The sequence below is a fragment of the Delphinapterus leucas genome, chromosome 4 (genome assembly GCF_059928025.1).
Source record: "Delphinapterus leucas isolate spDelLeu-1000000601 "Yukka" chromosome 4, BTC_Dleu_Yukka2, whole genome shotgun sequence".
In the NCBI taxonomy this organism is placed as follows: Eukaryota; Metazoa; Chordata; class Mammalia; order Artiodactyla; family Monodontidae; genus Delphinapterus; species Delphinapterus leucas.
Genome location: NC_143132.1, coordinates 46,197,190 through 46,214,530, shown reverse-complemented (window position 1 = coordinate 46,214,530; position 17,341 = coordinate 46,197,190). Strand labels below are relative to the sequence as shown.

At 37.2% G+C, this 17,341-nt stretch overlaps 2 protein-coding genes across 5 annotated transcripts in view; one reads left to right on the top strand and one right to left on the bottom strand.

Moving 5' to 3' along the window:
- CLDND1 (claudin domain containing 1) overlaps positions 1 to 15,886 on the top strand; it is a 35,975-nt gene extending 20,089 nt beyond the window's left edge. For 3 of the 4 annotated variants that reach the window (XM_089910433.1, XM_022584177.2, XM_089910432.1), the window contains one exon: positions 1 to 15,886. This exon is cut by the window's left edge and continues 13,963 nt beyond it. The gene's annotated coding sequence lies outside the window, so the exon portion shown is untranslated. The other variant, XR_016392979.1, reaches the window with a different exon arrangement.
- Positions 15,655 to 17,341, bottom strand: part of LOC111175830 (olfactory receptor 5K1-like) — a 4,066-nt gene continuing 2,379 nt past the window's right edge. The window contains 1 exon segment of the mRNA XM_089910434.1: positions 15,655 to 17,341. Within this exon segment, the coding sequence (XP_089766560.1) occupies positions 17,184 to 17,341 (158 nt within the window). The 3' untranslated portion in view covers positions 15,655 to 17,183.

Genomic DNA, 17,341 nt, shown 5'->3' with positions numbered 1-17,341 from the left:
ATAAGTCACGGTGAGATGGTAAAATTTTGTCCCCACAGGGGCCCAATATACCCCACGGTTACAAAGATCTTTTAGGACCTGTGGCTGCATCAGGCCAGCTCTGCTTCTTGTCTAGGCCTGCTCTGGCAATTTTCAAAGTCTTACCATTTTTAGATGCCTAAAGCCTCATTTTTCACCTTTGGCCAACAATTCTCTCATTCCTCGTAAGCAGCAATCAATATGCACCTTTCCTTTAGGTCCTTCCTTGGCATTTATGGTGTATAGTTGATTTCCAGTGCTGTGTTAATTTCTGCTGTACAGCAAAGTGATTCAGTTGTATGTATATACATTCTTTTTCATATTCTTTTCCATTATGGTTTATCAAAGGATATTGAATAAAGTTCCCCGTGCTATACAGTAGGACCTTGTTTTTTATCCATTCTATATATAATAGTTTGCATCTGCTGGTCCCAAACTCCCAATCCATCCTTCCCCAACACTCCTTCCCCCTTGGCAACCGTTAAGTCTGTTCTCTATGTCTGTGAGTCTGTTTCTGTTTTGTAGATAAGTTCTTTTGTGTCATATTTTAGATTCCACATGTAAGTGATAGAATATAGTATTTGTCTTTCTTTTTCTGGCTTACTTCACTTAGTTTGATAATCTCTAGTTCCATCCATGTTGCTGCAAATGGGACACAGAGACCGAAAACAGTTTGGAATTTCAAATGTTTGGAACTAACGTATCCTTCCTCAAAAATGCTAACTTAGTTTTCTACTATAAATGCTGGCAGTGGAAAGGAGCAAAAGTTCAAGCTTAACATAATGTTACCAATGTTTTAAAATTCATATTTTATTTTTATCAGAGTAATTTGCAGAATTTTGGAAGTCAGATAATTTTAAATGGCTTAAAATGAAAAATAGCATCTGTATCTTCACCCCAATTTCTGCCCTCTCCAACCCTCAACCATTTTCAACTCTCCTAATTTTTTTTCTGGATTCACTTTTATATTTCTAAGTGATGTGGTTATACTGCTATTTTATAGTTTCTTAGTTATAGATGTTTCTGTGGAGGAGTATATAGCTCTCTCACTATACAACAGCGCTCCTCAGAGAATACTCTTTCACTCCCCTTACCCTCTCAATAAAATTAAATCACCATTTTGGTTAAATCAGTAGTCATTATTTCTATTCATATGGATATGTATTTATTGCTCATAGTTATGCCATGTAATGTACTATGATATCACCTTTTTCTTATTCAAAAAATTTCCCCTTAGGTTAATGAGGCCTTTTTTTTCTACCATTTTGACACAAAATTGTTTGCCAGAAGTATAATCAACTAATTAATTAATTCTAACATTTTTATTAAATAAATTTCACATGTAACATCGTGTAAGTTTAAGATGTATAGTGTATTCAGTATATTTATATATTGTAATATAATTGCCATTGTTACAATATTTATCACATTACATAATTATACTACAATATTGTTGTGTATATTCATTATACTGTGCATTAGGGCTCTATATGCATTAGATCTCTATTTGTTACAAGTCTGTGGCCTTAAACACCATCACTGCCCCCCACTCCCACGCCAACCCCCTGGTAACCACCATCTTACTCTCTGTTTTTTACAAGATTGATTTTTTGGGGGGTTCCACATATAAGTGATAATATTTGTCTTTCTCTGTCTGACTTATCTCACTTAGCATAATGTACTCAAGGTCCATCCATATTGTTGCACATGGCAGGATATCTTCCTTTCTTATGACAATGGAATCCATTGTGTATATGTACCACATCTTTTTTTATCCATTCATCCGTTGATGGGTATTTGGGTTGTTTCCATATCTTGGCTATTGTGAATAAAACTGTAATAAACATTGCATTGCAGAGCAGGTATCTTATCAAAATCCTGTTTTCATTCCCTTTGGATATATATGCAGAAGTGGAATTGCTGGGTTGGTAAATCTACTTTTAATTTTTTGAGGAACTTCCATATTGTTTTCCACAGTGGTTGGACCAATTTACATTTCTATCAACAATGTAAAAGGGTTCCCTTTTCACTACATCCATTCCAGCACCTGTTGTCTCCTGTGTTCTTGATGACAGCCATTCCAACAGATGTGAGGCGATATCTTGCTGTGTTGTGTTTTTTTGTTTTGTTTTGTTTTGTTTTATTTATTTATTTATTTATTTTTTGCGGTACACGGGCTTCTCACTGTTGTGGCCTCTCCCGTTGCGGAGCACAGGCTCCAGATGCGCAGGCTCAGCGGCCATGGCTCACGGGCCCAGCCGCTTCGTGGCATGTGGAATCTTCCCGGACCGGGGCACAAACCCGTGTCCACTGCATCAGCAGGCGGACTCTCAACCACTGTGCCACCAGGGAAGCCCCTTGCTGTGGTTTTGATTTGCATTTCCCTGAATGATCAGTGATGTTGAGCATCTTTTTAAAACCTTCAGCACATAAAAGAGGCAATTAACAAGATGAAAAGACAACCTACAGAATGGGAAAACATTTTTGCAAACCATATATCCAGTAAGGGCTTAATGCCTAAAATATATAAAGAACTTGTAAAACTTAATAACAAAAAACAATCTGATTTAAAAATGGGCTGAAAAACTAAATAGGCATTTTTTTTTTTTCCAAAGAGTATATCAGAATGGCCAACAGAAACATTAAATATTTAAATCAAAACACTTCTCTGGAGCTCTCTCACTCTACTCCAGTTTTTAATCATTGTTTTCTTTTGTCTTAAGATTTCACTTCACAATTATCCTGGGAATTCGTCTTGTATTTATTAATACATAAATATTTTCCAAGAAGGAATTATTTCTATGATAATTTTTTTCATATTATTTGATAGGATAATGATAACTCTTATTATTTGAATGTTGGAGCTCCTGAATATAAACTGCTGGTCTTTTTTTCTTTAATTTTCAATCATTTTTTTCCACTTTCTAAAATATTAGGCCAGCTTTACCTTTAAACTCAATTGACTTTTAAAAATTTCTGCTATTGTAATTTTTATTTTACATATAATATATTTATAATATATAATATATTTATATATTATATATATAATATATATAATATATTTATAAATATATATAAAATATATTTATATTTTACTGAATGAATAAAAAAATAGAATTTCTGTTAAATAGCTTCTCTGCTTCTACTTTGGATGCCATATATTTTAAATTTGCCATGAATTATAATTTTATTGAAATTTTCTTTTCTTACCTGATTTGTTCCTTTCTTTAAAGTTTTTTTTTTTCTTTATTGGAGTATAATTGCCTTAAAATGGTGTGTTAGTTTCTGCTTTATAACAAAGTGAATCAGTTATACACATACATATGTTCCCATATCTCTTCCCTCTTGTGTTTCCCTCCCTCCCACCCTCCCCATCCAACCCCTCCAGGCGGTCACAAAGCATGGAGCTGATCTCCCTGTGTTATGCGGCTGCTCCCCACTAGCTATCTACCTTACGTTTGGTATTGTATATATGTCCATGCCTCTCTCTCGCTTTGTCACAGCTTAGCCTTCTCCTCCCCATATCCTCAAGTCCATTCTCTAGAAGGTCTGTGTCTTTATTCCTGTCTTACCCCTAGGTTCTTCATGACATTTTTTTTTCTTAAATTCCATATATATGTGTTAGCATACGGTATTTGTCTTTCTCTTTCTGACTTACTTCACTCTGTATGACAGACTCTAGGTCTATCCACCTCATTACAAATAGCTCAATTTCATTTCTTTTTATGGCAGAGTAATATTCCATTGTATATACGTGCCACATCTTCTTTATCCATTCATCCGATGATTGACACTTAGGTTGTGTTTCCATCTCTGGGCTATTGTAAATAGAGCTGCAATGAATATTTTGGTACATGATTCTTTTTGAATTATGGTTTTCTCAGGGTATATGCCCAGTAGTGGGATTGCTGGGTCATATGGTAATTCTATTTGTAGTTTTTTAAGGAACCTCCATACTGTTCTCCATAGTGGCTGTATCAATTTATATTCCCACCAACAGTGCAAGAGAGTTCCCTTTTCTCCACACCCTCTCCAGGATTTATTATTTCTAGATTTTTTGATGATGGCCATTCTGACTGGTGTGAGATGATATCTCATTGTAGTTTTGATTTGCATTTCTCTAATGATTAATGATGTTGAGCATTCTTTCATGTGTTTGTTGGCAGTCTGTATATCTTCTTTGGAGAAATGTCTATTTAGGTCCTCTGCCCATTTTTGGATTGGGTTGTTTGTTTTTTTGTTATTGAGCTGCATGAGCTGCTTATAAATTTTAGAGATGAATCCTTTGTCAGTTGCTTCATTTGAAAATATTTTCTCCCATTCTGAGGGTTGTCTTTTGGTCTGGTTTCCTTTGCTGTGCAAAAGCTTTGAAGTTTCATTAGGTCCCGTTTGTTTATTTTTGTTTTTATTTCCATTTCTCTAGGAGGTGGGTCAAAAAGGATCTTGCTGTGATTTATGTCATAGAGTGTTCTGCCTATGTTTTCCTCTAAGAGTTTGATAGTTTCTGGCCTTACATTTAGGTGTTTAATCCATTTTGAGCTTGTTTTTGTGTATGGTGTTAGGGAGTGATCTAATCTCATACTTTTACATGTACCTGTCCAGTTCTCCCAGCACCACTTATTGAAGAGGCTGTACTTTCTCCACTGTACATTCCTGCCTCCTTTATCAAAGATAAGGTGACCATATGTGCATGGGTTTATCTCTGGGCTTTCTCTCCTGTTCCATTGATCTATCTGTCTGTTTTTGTGCCAGTACCATACTGTCTTGATTACTGTAGCTTTGTAGTATAGTCTGAAGTCAGGGAGCCTGATTCCTCCAGCTCCGTATTTTGTTCTCAAGATTGCTTTGGCTATTCGGGGTCTTTTGTGTTTCCATACAAATTGTGAAATTTTTTGTTCTAGTTCTGTGAAAAATGTCAGTGGTAGTTTGATAGGGATTGCATTGAATCTGTAGATTGCTTTGGGTAGTATAGTCATTTTCACAATGTTGATTCTTCCAATCCAAGAACATGGTATATCTCTCCATCTATTTGTATCATCTTTAATTTCTTTCATCAGTGTCTTATAATTTTCTGCATACAGGTCTTTTGTGTCCTTAGGTAGGTTTATTCCTAGATATTTTATTCTTTTTGTTGCAGCGGTACATGGGAGTGTTTTTTGATTTCACTTTCAGATTTTTCATCATTCGTTTATAGGAATGCCAGAGATTTCTGTGCATTTCTTTTGTATCCTGCTACTTTACCAAATTTATTGATTAGCTCTAGTAGTTTTCTGGTAGCATCTTTAGGATTCTCTATGTATAGTATCATGTCATCTGCAAACAGTGACAGCTTTACTTCTTCTTTTCCAATTTGGATTCCTTTTATTTCCTTTTGTTCTCCGATTGCTGTGGCTAAAACTTCCAAAACTATGTTGAATAAGAGTGGTGAGGGTGAGCAACCTTGTCTTGTTCCTGATCTTAGTGGAAATGGTTTCAGTTTTTCACTATTGAGGATGATGTTGGCTGTGGGTTTGTCATATATGGCCTTTATTATGTTGAGGAAAGTTCCCTCTATGCCTACTTTCTGCAGGGTTTTTTATCATAAATGGGTGTTGAATTTTGTCAAAAGCTTTCTCTGAATCTATTGAGATGATCATATGGTTTTTCTCCTTCAATTTGTTAATATGGTGTATCACGTTGATTCATTTGCCCTTATTGAAGAATCCTTGCATTCCTGGAATAAACCCCACTTGATCATGGTGTATGATCCGTTTAATGTGCTGTTGGATTCTGTTTGCTAGTATTTTGTTGAGAATTTTTGCATCTATGTTCATCAGTGATATTGGCCTGTAGTTTTCTTTCTTTGTGACATCCTTGTCTGCTTTTGGTATCAGGGTGATGGTGGCCTCGTAGAATGAGATTGGGAGTGTTCCTCCCTCTGCTATATTTTGGAAGAGTTTCAGAAGGATAGGTGTTAGCCCTTCTCTAAATGTTTGATAGAATTTGCCTGTGAAGCCATCTGGTCCTGGGCTTTTGTTTGTTGGAAGATTTTTCATCACAGTTTCAATTTCAGTGCTTGTGATTGGTCTGTTCATATTTTCTGTTTCTTCCTGATTCAGTCTTGGCAGCTTGTGCATTTCTAAGAATTTGTCCATTTCTTCCAGGTTGTCCATTTTATTGGCATAGAGTTGCTTGTAGTAATCTCTCATGATCTTTTGTATTTCTGCAGTGTCAGTTGTTACTTCTCCTTTTTCATTTCTAATTCTATTGATTTGAGTCTTTTCCCTTTTTGTCTTGATGAGTCTGCCTAATGGTTTATCAATTTTGTTTATCTTCTCAAAGAACCAGCTTTTAGTTTTATTCATCTTTGCTATCGTTACCTTCATTTCTTTTTCATTCATTTCTGATCGGATTTTCATGATTTCTTTCCTTCTGCTAACTTTCGGGTTTTTTTGTTCTTCTTTCTCTAATTGCTTTAGGTGCAAGGTTAGGTTGTTTACTCAAGATGTTTCCTGTTTCTTAAGGTAGGATTGTGTTGCTATAAACTTCTCTCTTAGAACTGCTTTTGCTGCATCCCATAGATTTTTGGTTGTCGTGTCTCCATTGTCATTTGTTTCTAGGTATTTTTTTTATTTCCTCTTTGATTTCTTCAGTGATCACTTCATTATTAAGTAGTGTATTGTTTAGCCTCCATGTGTTTGTATTTTTTACAGATCTTTTCCTGTAATTGATATCTAGTCTCAAAGCGTTGTGGTTGGAAAATATACTTGATACAATTTCAATTTTCTTAAATTTACTAAGGCTTGATTTGTGACCCAAGATATGATCTATTCTGGAGAATGTTCCATGAGCACTTGAGAAAAATGTGTATTCTGTTGTTTTTGGATGGAATGTCCTATAAATATCAATTAAGTCCATCTTGTTTAATGTATCATTTAAAGCTTGTGTTTCCTTATTTATTTTCATTTTGGATGATCTGCCCATTGTTGAAAGTGGGGTGTTAAAGTCCCCTGCTATGAATGTGTTACTGTCAATTTCCCCTTTTATGGCTGTTAGTATTTGCCTTATGTATTGAGGTGCTCCTATGTTGGGTGCATAAATATTTACAATTGTTATGTCTTCTTCTTGGATCAATCCCTTGATCATTATGTAGTGTCCTTCTTTGTCTCTTCTAATAGTCTTTATTTTAAAGTCTATTTTGTCTGATATGAGAATTGCTACTCCAGCTTTCTTTTGGTTTCCATTTGCATGAAATATCTTTTTCCATCCCCTTACTTTCAGTCTGTATGTGTCTCTACGTCTGAAGTGGGTCTCTTGTAGACAGCAAATATATGCGTCTTGTTTTTGTATACATTCAGCCAATCTGTGTCTTTTGGTGGGAGCATTTAGTCCATTTACATTTAAGGTAATTATTGATTGTATGTTCCTATTCCCATTTTCTTAATAGTTTTGGGTTCGTTATTGTAGGTCTTTTCCTTCTCTTGTGTTTCTTGCCTAGAGAAATTCCTTTAGCAGTTGTTGTAAAGCTGGCTTGGTGGTGCTGAACTCTCTCAGCTTTTGCTTGTCTGTAAAGGTTTTAATTTCTCCATCAAATCTGAATGAGATCCTTGCTGGGTAGAGTAATCTTGGGTGCAGGTTTTTCTCCTTCATCACTTTAAATATGTCCTGCCAGTCCCTTCTGGCTTGTAGGGTTTCTGCTGAAAGATCTGCTGTTAACCTTATGGGGATTCCCTTGTGTGTTATTTGTTGTTTTTCCCTTGCTGCTTTTAATATGTTTTCTTTGTATTTAATTTTTGACAGTTTGATTAAAATGTGTCTTGGCGTATTTCTCCTTGGATTTTTCCTGTATGGGACTCTCTGTGCTTCCTGGACTTGATTAACTATTTCCTTTCCCATATTAGGGAAGTTTTCAACTATAATCTCTTCAAATATTTTCTCAGTCCCTTTCTTTTTCTCTTCTTCTTCTGGAACCTTATAGTTCGAATGTTGGTGCATTTAATGTTGTCCCAGAGGACTCTGAGACTGTCCTCAGTTCTTTTCATTCTTTTTTCTTTATTCTGCTCTGCAGTAGTTATTTCCACTATTTTATCTTCCAGGTCACTTATGTGTTCTTCTGCCTCAGTTATTCTGCTATTGATCCCTTCTAGAGTATTTTTAATTTCATTTATTGTGTTGTTCATCGTTGCTTGTTTCCTCTTTAGTTCTTTTACGTCCTTGTTAAATGTTTCTTGCATTTTGTCTATTCTATTTCCAAGATTTTGTATCATCTTTAGTATCATTATTCTGAATTCTTTTTCAGGTAGACTGCCTATTTCCTCTTCAGTTGTTAGGTCTGGTGGGCTTTTATCTTGCTCCTTCATCTGCTGTGTGCTTTTCTGTCTTCTCATTTTGCTTATCTTACTGTGTTTGGGGTCTCCTTTTTGCCGGCTGCAGGTTTGTAGTTCCTGTTGTTTCTGGTGTCTGTTCCCAGTGGCTAAGGCTGGTTCAGTGGGTTGTGTAGGCTTCCTGGTAGAGGGGACTAGTGCCTGTGTTCTGGTGGATGAGGCTGGATCTTGTCTTTCTGGTGGGCAGGTCCACGTCTGGTGGTGTGTTTTGGGGTGTCTGTGGACTTATTATGATTTTAGGCAGCCTCTCTGCTAATGGGTGGGGTTGTGTTCCTGCCTTGCTAGTTGTTTGGTATAGGATATCCAGTACTGTAGCTTGCTGGTCGTTGAGTGAAGTTGGGTGCTGGTGTTGAGGTGGAGATCTCTGGGAGATTTTCGCCATTTGCTATTATGTGGAGCTGGGAGGTCTCTTGTGGACCAGTGTCCTGAAGTTGGCTCTCCCACCTCAGAGGCACAGCACTGACTCCTGGCTGCAGCACCAAGAGCCTTTCATCCACACGGCTCAGAATAAAAGGGAAAAAATGTAGAAAGAAAGAATTAGTAGAAGTAGAGAGAGAGAAAGAAAGAAAGAAAGAAGGGAGGGAGGGAGGAAGGAAGAAAGGAAGGAGGGAAGGAAAAAAGAAAGAAGATAAAGTAAAATAAAAGTAAGATAAAATATAATAAAGTTATTAAAATAAAAAAATAATTATTAAGAGAAAAAAAAATGGATGGATAGAACCCTAGGACAAATGGTGTAAGCAAAGCTATACAGACAAAATCTCACACAGAAGCATACACATATACACTCACAAAAAGAGGAAAAGGGGAAAAAAATCATAAATCTTGCTTTCAAAGTCCGTCTCCTTAATTTGGGATGATTCGTTGTCTATTCATGTATTCCAGAGATGCAGGGTACATCAAGTTGATTGTGGAACTTTAATCCGCTGCTTCTAGGGCTGCTGGGAGAGATTTCCCTTTCTCTTCTTTGTTCTCACAGCTCCCAGGGTCTCAGCTTTCGATTTGGCCCCGCCTCTGCATGTCGGTCGCTGGAGGGCGTCTGTTCTTTGCTCAGACAGGACGGGGTTAAAGGAGTCGCTGATTTGGCGGCTCTGGCTCACTCAGGCCGGCGGGAGGGAGGGGCACGGCGTGTGGGGCGTGTCTGCGGCGGCAGAGGCCGGCGTGGCGTTGCACCGACCTGAGGCGTGCTGTGCGTTCTCCCGGGGGAGTTGTCCCTGGATCCCGGGACCCTGGCAGTTGCGGGCTGCACAGGCTCCCCGGAAGGGGGGTGTGGATAGTGACCTGTGCTCGCACACAGGCTTCTTGGTGGCGGCAGCAGCAGCCTTAGCATCTCATGCCCGTCTCTGGGGTCCGCGCTTTTAGCCGCGGCTCGCGCCCGTCTCTGGAGCTCCTTTAAGCAGCGCTCTTAATCCCCTCTCCTCACGCACCAGGAAACAAAGAGGGAAGAAAAAGTCTCTTGCCTCTTCGTCAGGTCCAGACTTTTCTCCGGACTCCCTCCCGGCTAGCTGTGGCGCACTAACCCGCTGCAGGCTGTGTTCACGCTGCCAACCCCAGTCCTCTCCTGGCGCTCCGACAGAAGCCTGAGCCTCAACTCCCAGCCCCGCCCGCCCCGGCGAGTGAGCAGTCAAGCCTCTCGGCCTGGTGAGTGCTGGTCGGCCCTGATCCTTTCTGCGGGAATCTCTCCGCTTTGCCCTCCGCATCCCTGTTGCTGTGCTCTCCTGCGCGGCTCCGAAGCTTTCCCCCTCCGCCCGCGAAGGTGCTTCTGGTGTGTGGAAACCTTTTCTCCTTCACAGCTCCCTCCCACTGGTGCAGGTCCCGTCCCTATTCTTTTGTCTCTGTTTATTCTTTTTTCTTTTGCCCTACCCAGGTACGTGGGGAGTTTCTTGCCTTTTGGGAGGACTGAGGTCTTCTGCCAGCGTTCAGTAGGTGTTCTGTAGGAGTTGTTCCACGTGTCGATGTATTTCTGGTGTATCTGTGGGGAGGAAGGTGATCTCTGCGTCTTACTCTTCCGCCATCTTCCCGGAAGCCTCTGTTTTATTTTTTCCTATGCTTATTTTCTCTTGAGAACTCTGAACTCTTTTAGCTCTAGGGTATTTGTGGAGTCGGCACATGCTATCAGGGGTCTGTATTATATTGGGTCTCTCCCCCTGACAAATCCTTTAAAACTCTTTCTTCCACAAGAGTTATCCCCCAGGGCACTCTCTAATAAACATCCAGCACAGAAAACTCCATTGAACAGACTATTTCTCTGGAAATCTAACCTGTGACAATTAGTTTTGAGAGAGATAATTTTGGCATAAGAGGGAGAATATATATTTTTCATTCCTGGTCTGGCCCCTGTGGTGAATTTGGGCCCCTCTAAAGAAAAGTGTCAGAGGCAGAAATTAAAGTTTGCATGAAGTACCTGCTGAGATACTGGGCAAAGACTGAGGGCCATTCTGATTATGGGATGACTCACAGATATTTTAATGAGATTCTGGGTATAAGAAAAGATGCTTTATGGTCATGCTACTATTGGAATTATTTGTGAATATATATTGGAATGAACCATGACATTGTCAATATTCTATCAATTTTTGTCCTACAAAAACATTTCACAAGGGTTAACCTGAAATAGCTTTGCTTCTTGAGAACAAATTCTATCCTTTCAAGTCAATATTAGGTCATATTTAATTTTTATTTCCACCTAGGATCTACCTTAGGGCTTCACATATTATAAACCTCAAAAATAGGTTGGCCAAATGCAAGGACAACTTTTGGAAAAAATTAAAATGAAAGAAAAAGCCTTCTGATTTTGTCCAGAGACAAACAGGAAACAGGGAAACAGATAGAAAAACAAGCAAGAGACTGTTTTTTACAGTCAGTTTTAGGTGAAAATTGGAATTGTCATGTATTTGTTATTTTACAGAGAAGATGAGAAGAGGCCACATGGGAGAATTTATACCATAAAATAATCTGAACTTTTTCAGCTCAGCATCATAATGAGTATAGATGGCAAAAGAGCAGCAGAAACCAGAAATCAGATGAAGACTTTGGAGGGATAAAATGAGACTGGTCTTTGCTAGTAACTGGTAAACCACAGAGCACTTGGTTAGGCAGAGCTGAGATAAGAAGATTGCTGTGTGAGCTACAGACTGTGTGTTTGATTTTTGCTTATGTTTAATAGACATTTTTTATGAGAACAGCTTTAGGTTCACAGCAAAATCGAGCAGAAAGTACAGAGATTTTCTATATACCCCTTGTTCCCACACATGCATAGTCTTCTCCATTATCAACATCCCCACCAGAGTGGTACATTTATTACACTGGTTGACACATCATTATCACCCAAAGTCTATAGTTTACATTAGAGTTCACTCTTGGTGTTGTACATTCTACGGCTTTGGATACCTTGATAGTGACAAGTATCCACCATTATAGTATCATACAGAATATTTTTACTGTCCTAATAATCCTCTATGTTCCTGCTATTCATCCATCTTTTCCCCCAACCCCTGACAATCACTGATCTTTTTACTATCTCCATAGTTTTATGCCTTTTCCAGAATGCTATACATTTAGAATCACACAGTATATAGCTTTTTCAGATTGGCTTCCTTCACTTAATAAAATGCATGAAAGTTTCCTCCACGTCTTTTCATGGCTTTGATAGCTCATTTCTGACTAATATTTCATTGTCTAGACATACAACAATTTATCCATGCACCTACTGAAGGGTAACTTGGTTGCTTCCAAGTTATGGCAATTATGAATAAAGCTGCTATAAACATACACAGGTTTTTGTGTGGACATAAGTTTTCAACTCCTTTGGGTAAATACCAAGGAGTGAGATTGCTGGATGATATAAGAATATGTTTAGTTTTGTAAGAAACTCCCTAACTGTCTTCCAAAGTGGCTGTACAATTTTGCATTTCTACCGGGAATGAATGAGAATTCCTGTTGCACCACATCTTTGCCAGCATTTGGTGGTGTCATTATTCCAGATTTTGGCCATTCTACTAGGTGTGTAATGGTGTCTCATTGTTTTAATTTGCATTTTGCTGATGGCTATGAGCACCTTTTTAAATCTGGTTGTTTGTTTTCTTATTGTTGAGTTTTCAGAGTTCTTTCTATATTTTGGATAACAGCCCTTTATCAGATGTGTCTTACACAAATATTTTCTCCTGATTTGTGGCTTGTCTTTTCATTCTCTTGGCAGTGTCTTTTGCAAGCAGAAAATTTTAATTTTATTGAAGTCCAGCTTATCAATTCTTTCTTTTATGTATCATGGCTTTGGTCTTGTATCTTAAAACTCATTGTCAATCCCAAAGTCATCTAGATTTTCTCCTGGTATCTTCTAGGAATTTTATAATACTGCATTTTTCCTTTACGTCTGCAATACATTTTTTAAAATTAATTTTTATTGGAGTATAGTTGCTTTACAATGTTGTGTTAGTTTCTATTGTACAGCAAAATGAATCAGCCACACATATACATTTATCCCCTCCTTTTGGACTTCCTTCCCACTCAGGTCACCATAGTGCATTAAGTAGAGCTCCCTGTGCTATACAGTATGTTCTCATTGGTTATCTATTTTATACATAGTATCAATAGTGTATATGTGTCAATCCCAATCTCTCAATTCCTCCCACCCCCCTTCCCCCTTGGTGTCCATACATTTGTTCTCTATGTCTGTGTCTCTCTTTCTGCTTTTCAAAAGGGATCATCTATACCATTTTTCTAGAGTCCAGATATATGCGTTAATATACGATTTTTTTTTCTCTTTCTGACTTACTTCACTCTGTATCACCAAAAAATCTACAAACAATGCTGGAGAGGGTATGAAGAAAAGGGAACCCTCATGTACTGTTGGTGGTAGTGTAAATTGATAGAGCCACTATGGAAAACAGTATGGAGTTTCCTTAAAAAACTAAAAAAAGAACTACCATCTGACCCAGCAATCCCACTACTGGGCATATACCCAGAGAAAACCATAATTCAAAAAGACACATGCACCCCAATGTTCATAGCAGCACTATTTACAATAGTTAGGACATGGAAGCAACCTAAATGTCCATCAACAGAGGAAAGGATAAAGAAGATGTGGTACATATATACAATGGAATATTACTCATCTCTAAAAGGGGACGAAATTGGGTCATTTGTAGAGATGTAGATGGACCTAGAGACTGTCATATGATACATTTTGAGTTAATTTTTGTGAAGGGTGTAAGGTATGTTAGACTTTTTTGTTCATTTGTTTTGTTTTGCATGTTCAGTTGTTCTAGCAGCATTTGTTGAAATGACAGTCTTGGCTCCATTGCATTGTTTTTGCTCCATTGTCAAAGATCTTATGATCATGTTTATGTGGGTCTATTTCTGGTCTCTCTCTTCTATCCATTGATCTATTTGTCTATTCTTATGCCAATACCATACTGTCTTGATTACTGTAGCTTTATAGTAAGTCTTGAAGTTAGGTGGTGTCAGTTCTCCAACTTTGTTCTCCTTAAATATTGTGTAGACTATTCTGGGTCTTTTGCCTCTTTATAGAAACTTGAGAATCAGTTTGTCAATAGCCACAAAATAACTTGCCTGGATTTTGATTGGGATTGCATTGAATCTGTAGATCAATTTGGGGCACCTTTACAATATTGAACCTTTGTACCCATGAACATGGAATATCTCTCCATTGATTTTAGTCTCTTTTGATTTATCAAAGTTTGATAGTTTTCCTCATATAGATCTTATACATATTTTTAAAATATTTATACCTAAGTATTTCATTTTTATGGGTGCTAATGTAAATGGTACTGTGTTTTTAATTTCAAATTCCACTTGTTCATTTCTGTTATATAGAAAAGCAATACCTTAAAATATACTTTTGTGTAACCTTTGTACTAACCTTGTATCCTGCAACTTGGCTATAATTGCTTATTAGTTCCAAGAGTTTTTTGTTGATTCTTTCAGATTTTCTACATAGCCAGTCATGTCATCTGTGAACAAAGACAGTTTTATTTCTTTCTTCTCAACAAGTATCCCTTTTATTTCCTTTTCCTGTTTCATTGCATTAGCTAGCACTTCCAGCACAATGTTGAAAAGCTGTGGTGCTTTTGCTTGCTTTGTTTCTGATCTTAGTGGGAAAGCTTCAAGTTTCTCACCATTAAGTTTGATGTTAACTCTAGGTTTTATGTAGGTATTATTTGTCCAGTTGAGGAAGTTTTTCCCCATTTCTAGCTTACTGAGAGTTTCTATCATGAGTGAATGTTGAATTTTGTTGGATGTTGAATTTTGTCACATGCTCTTTATGTATCTATTAAGGTGATCATGTAATTTTTCTTCTTTAGCCAGTTGATGTAAAATATTACATTAATTCTTTTTTGAATATTGAGCCAGCCTTGCATACCTGCGATAAATTCCACTTGGTCATGGTGCATAGGCTTTTTATACATTGTTAGATTCACTTTGCTAATTTGAGAATTTTTGCATCTGTGTTTATGAGAGATATTTGTCTGTAGTTTTCTTGTATTGTCTTTGTCTGGTTTGGTTTTAGAGTAATGCTGGCTTTATAGAATGAGTTAGAAAGTATTCCCTTTGCCTCTATCTTCAGAAAAAAATTGTAGGGAATTGGTATAATTTCTTCCTTAAATGTTTTGTAGAATTTATCAGTTGAACTTATCTGGGCCTGGTACTTTTTGTTTTGGAAGGTTATTAATCATTGATTCAATTTCTTTAATAGGTATAAGCTTTTTAGATTGTGTATTTTTTTTTGTATGAGTTTTGGCAGATTGTGTTTTTCAAGGAATTGGTCCATTTCATCCAGATTCTCAAATTTATGGGCATAGAGTTGTTCATAATATTCCCTTATTATCCTTTTTTTTTTTTTTTTTTTTTGCGGTAGGCGGGCCTCTCACTGCTGTGGCCTCTCCCATCGTGGAGCACAGGCTCCGGATGCGCAGGCTCAGCGGCCATGGCTCACGGGCCCAGCCGCTCCGCGGCTTGTGGGATCTTCCCGGACCGGGGCACGAACCCGTGTCCCCTGCATCGGCAGGCGGCCTCTCAACCACTGCACCACCAGGGAAGCCCCCTTATTATCCTTTTAATGTCCAAAATATGTTTGATTTTTAAGAGTTTGTATAGTTAACCACTAAGTATTTCCTTAAGAAATATTTTAAAACATATTGTCTGTGTCATTATAGAGTCATAAAGAAAATTGTTACATATATTTTTTAAAATTTCTTTAATTTTTAAAAATTTTATTTTATATTGGAGTATAGTTGATTATGCTATATTTTTAAAAAAATTATCTTTAAAATTCAGTTTTCTGAAGTTTTGAAAATTGTTTATCCATTAACTATAAGATCCGTGGAATATTAGTAAATTTTTGCTGAAACAAGTACAGTGTAAATATTTGTAGCAAAATGTAACCTTTTCTACTTGTGACTTGTGAGCTATACAAGATGGAACTAAGTTATGACTGTATCTATTAAGTATTTATACATGAAATATTTTGAATAAATATAGTCACTATACTATGTTATATTGTATATTTATGTTGTTTTGTTTAACAGCATATTTCCTCTCCTACTTCATATATCCAGTTTTGATGCTACAGACATCTTAATAAACATTTTTTCAAGTAATGAATGAACCCGATCCCATTAACAAGTTTACCTTCTTTGAAAAAAATGGGAAAATCATATCTTTATTTAGTCAAAAATTTATTTTAGTAAAAAATTAATGAAAACTTCAAATTAATAGAAATAATTTATGATACCAATTTTAAATTTCTGAAAGACATACAAGACTCGGGCATGTCCAAGGTTACCATGAAACTATTAGTTTCAAGTTTATACCCTCAAACATCTCTCCAATTCTCCCATCCCCCTGCCCCTAGTAACCACGATTTTACCCTATTTTTATGAGTTTGGCTTTTTTATTTTTTTTGTGGTATGTGGGCCTCTCACTGTTGTGGCCTCTCCCGTTGCGGAGCACAGGCTCCGGACACGCAGGCTCAGCAGCCATGGCTCATGGGCCCAGCCGCTCCGCGGCTTGTGGGATCTTCCCGGACCGGGGCACGAACTTGTGTCCTCTGCATCGGCAGGAGGCCTCTCAACCACTGCGCCACCAGGGAAGCCCGACATTCCATCTTTAATTATGCAACTCCATAGGAAATTCAACTTGGAAATATAATATTCACTTTTATTTCACACCTTTGTTTCCTAACTGCCTCTATTCTAACTACAATGTCCTTCAAAATGCTATTAAAAGTAATTCCTCAAAATTCACTTGCCTCAACTTTGTCACTCATGGTTGTAAGTGATTTCATTGGTTGAAGGTTCATATACCCTTAAACCCTTTTAGCATAACTGGAGTGCTCATGCTCCAAACTATTAATGTGGGCTGGCTATTAATGCTTAATCGGATTTTCCTTTATACTTGAAATTGCTAATTTTGTTGGTTTTCTTCCTTTTCTTTTCCTCAGTCTGACAATTTAAAAACTTTTTTCAGTTTTATTGAGATATAATTGTTTTTCTTTTGGGTGCTGATATCCCCCGATGCTGACACAATCCATGACCTTGGCAGCATACTGTGTTTTTCTTGAATTATTTCAAAATTTGGTTTTGATTTTTGTTAATTTGAATTAAGATTTAGTATAATTTTCTCCTTCTTGTATATTTTCTCCCTTATATACTGCTACTTAAATTGAATGCATTATGATATGTTTTAATATTTTACATACAATTTGTGCATTTTCTCTGTGTAATTTCACTTGGAAGTTTTTTTTTCTGCATTTAAATCATTAAGGTACAGTAGACCCCATTTGTTTCAAATTTTTTTCTTCAGAATTTTCCTCAAAACAGTTATTACTTCCTTATTTCTTAGGCTACAAATAAAAGGGTTTAGTAAAGGAACTACTTCTGTAAACACAATAGCAGCTGGTATATCTTTATCCCATTCTTCAAGCAAATTTGGTCTAATGTACG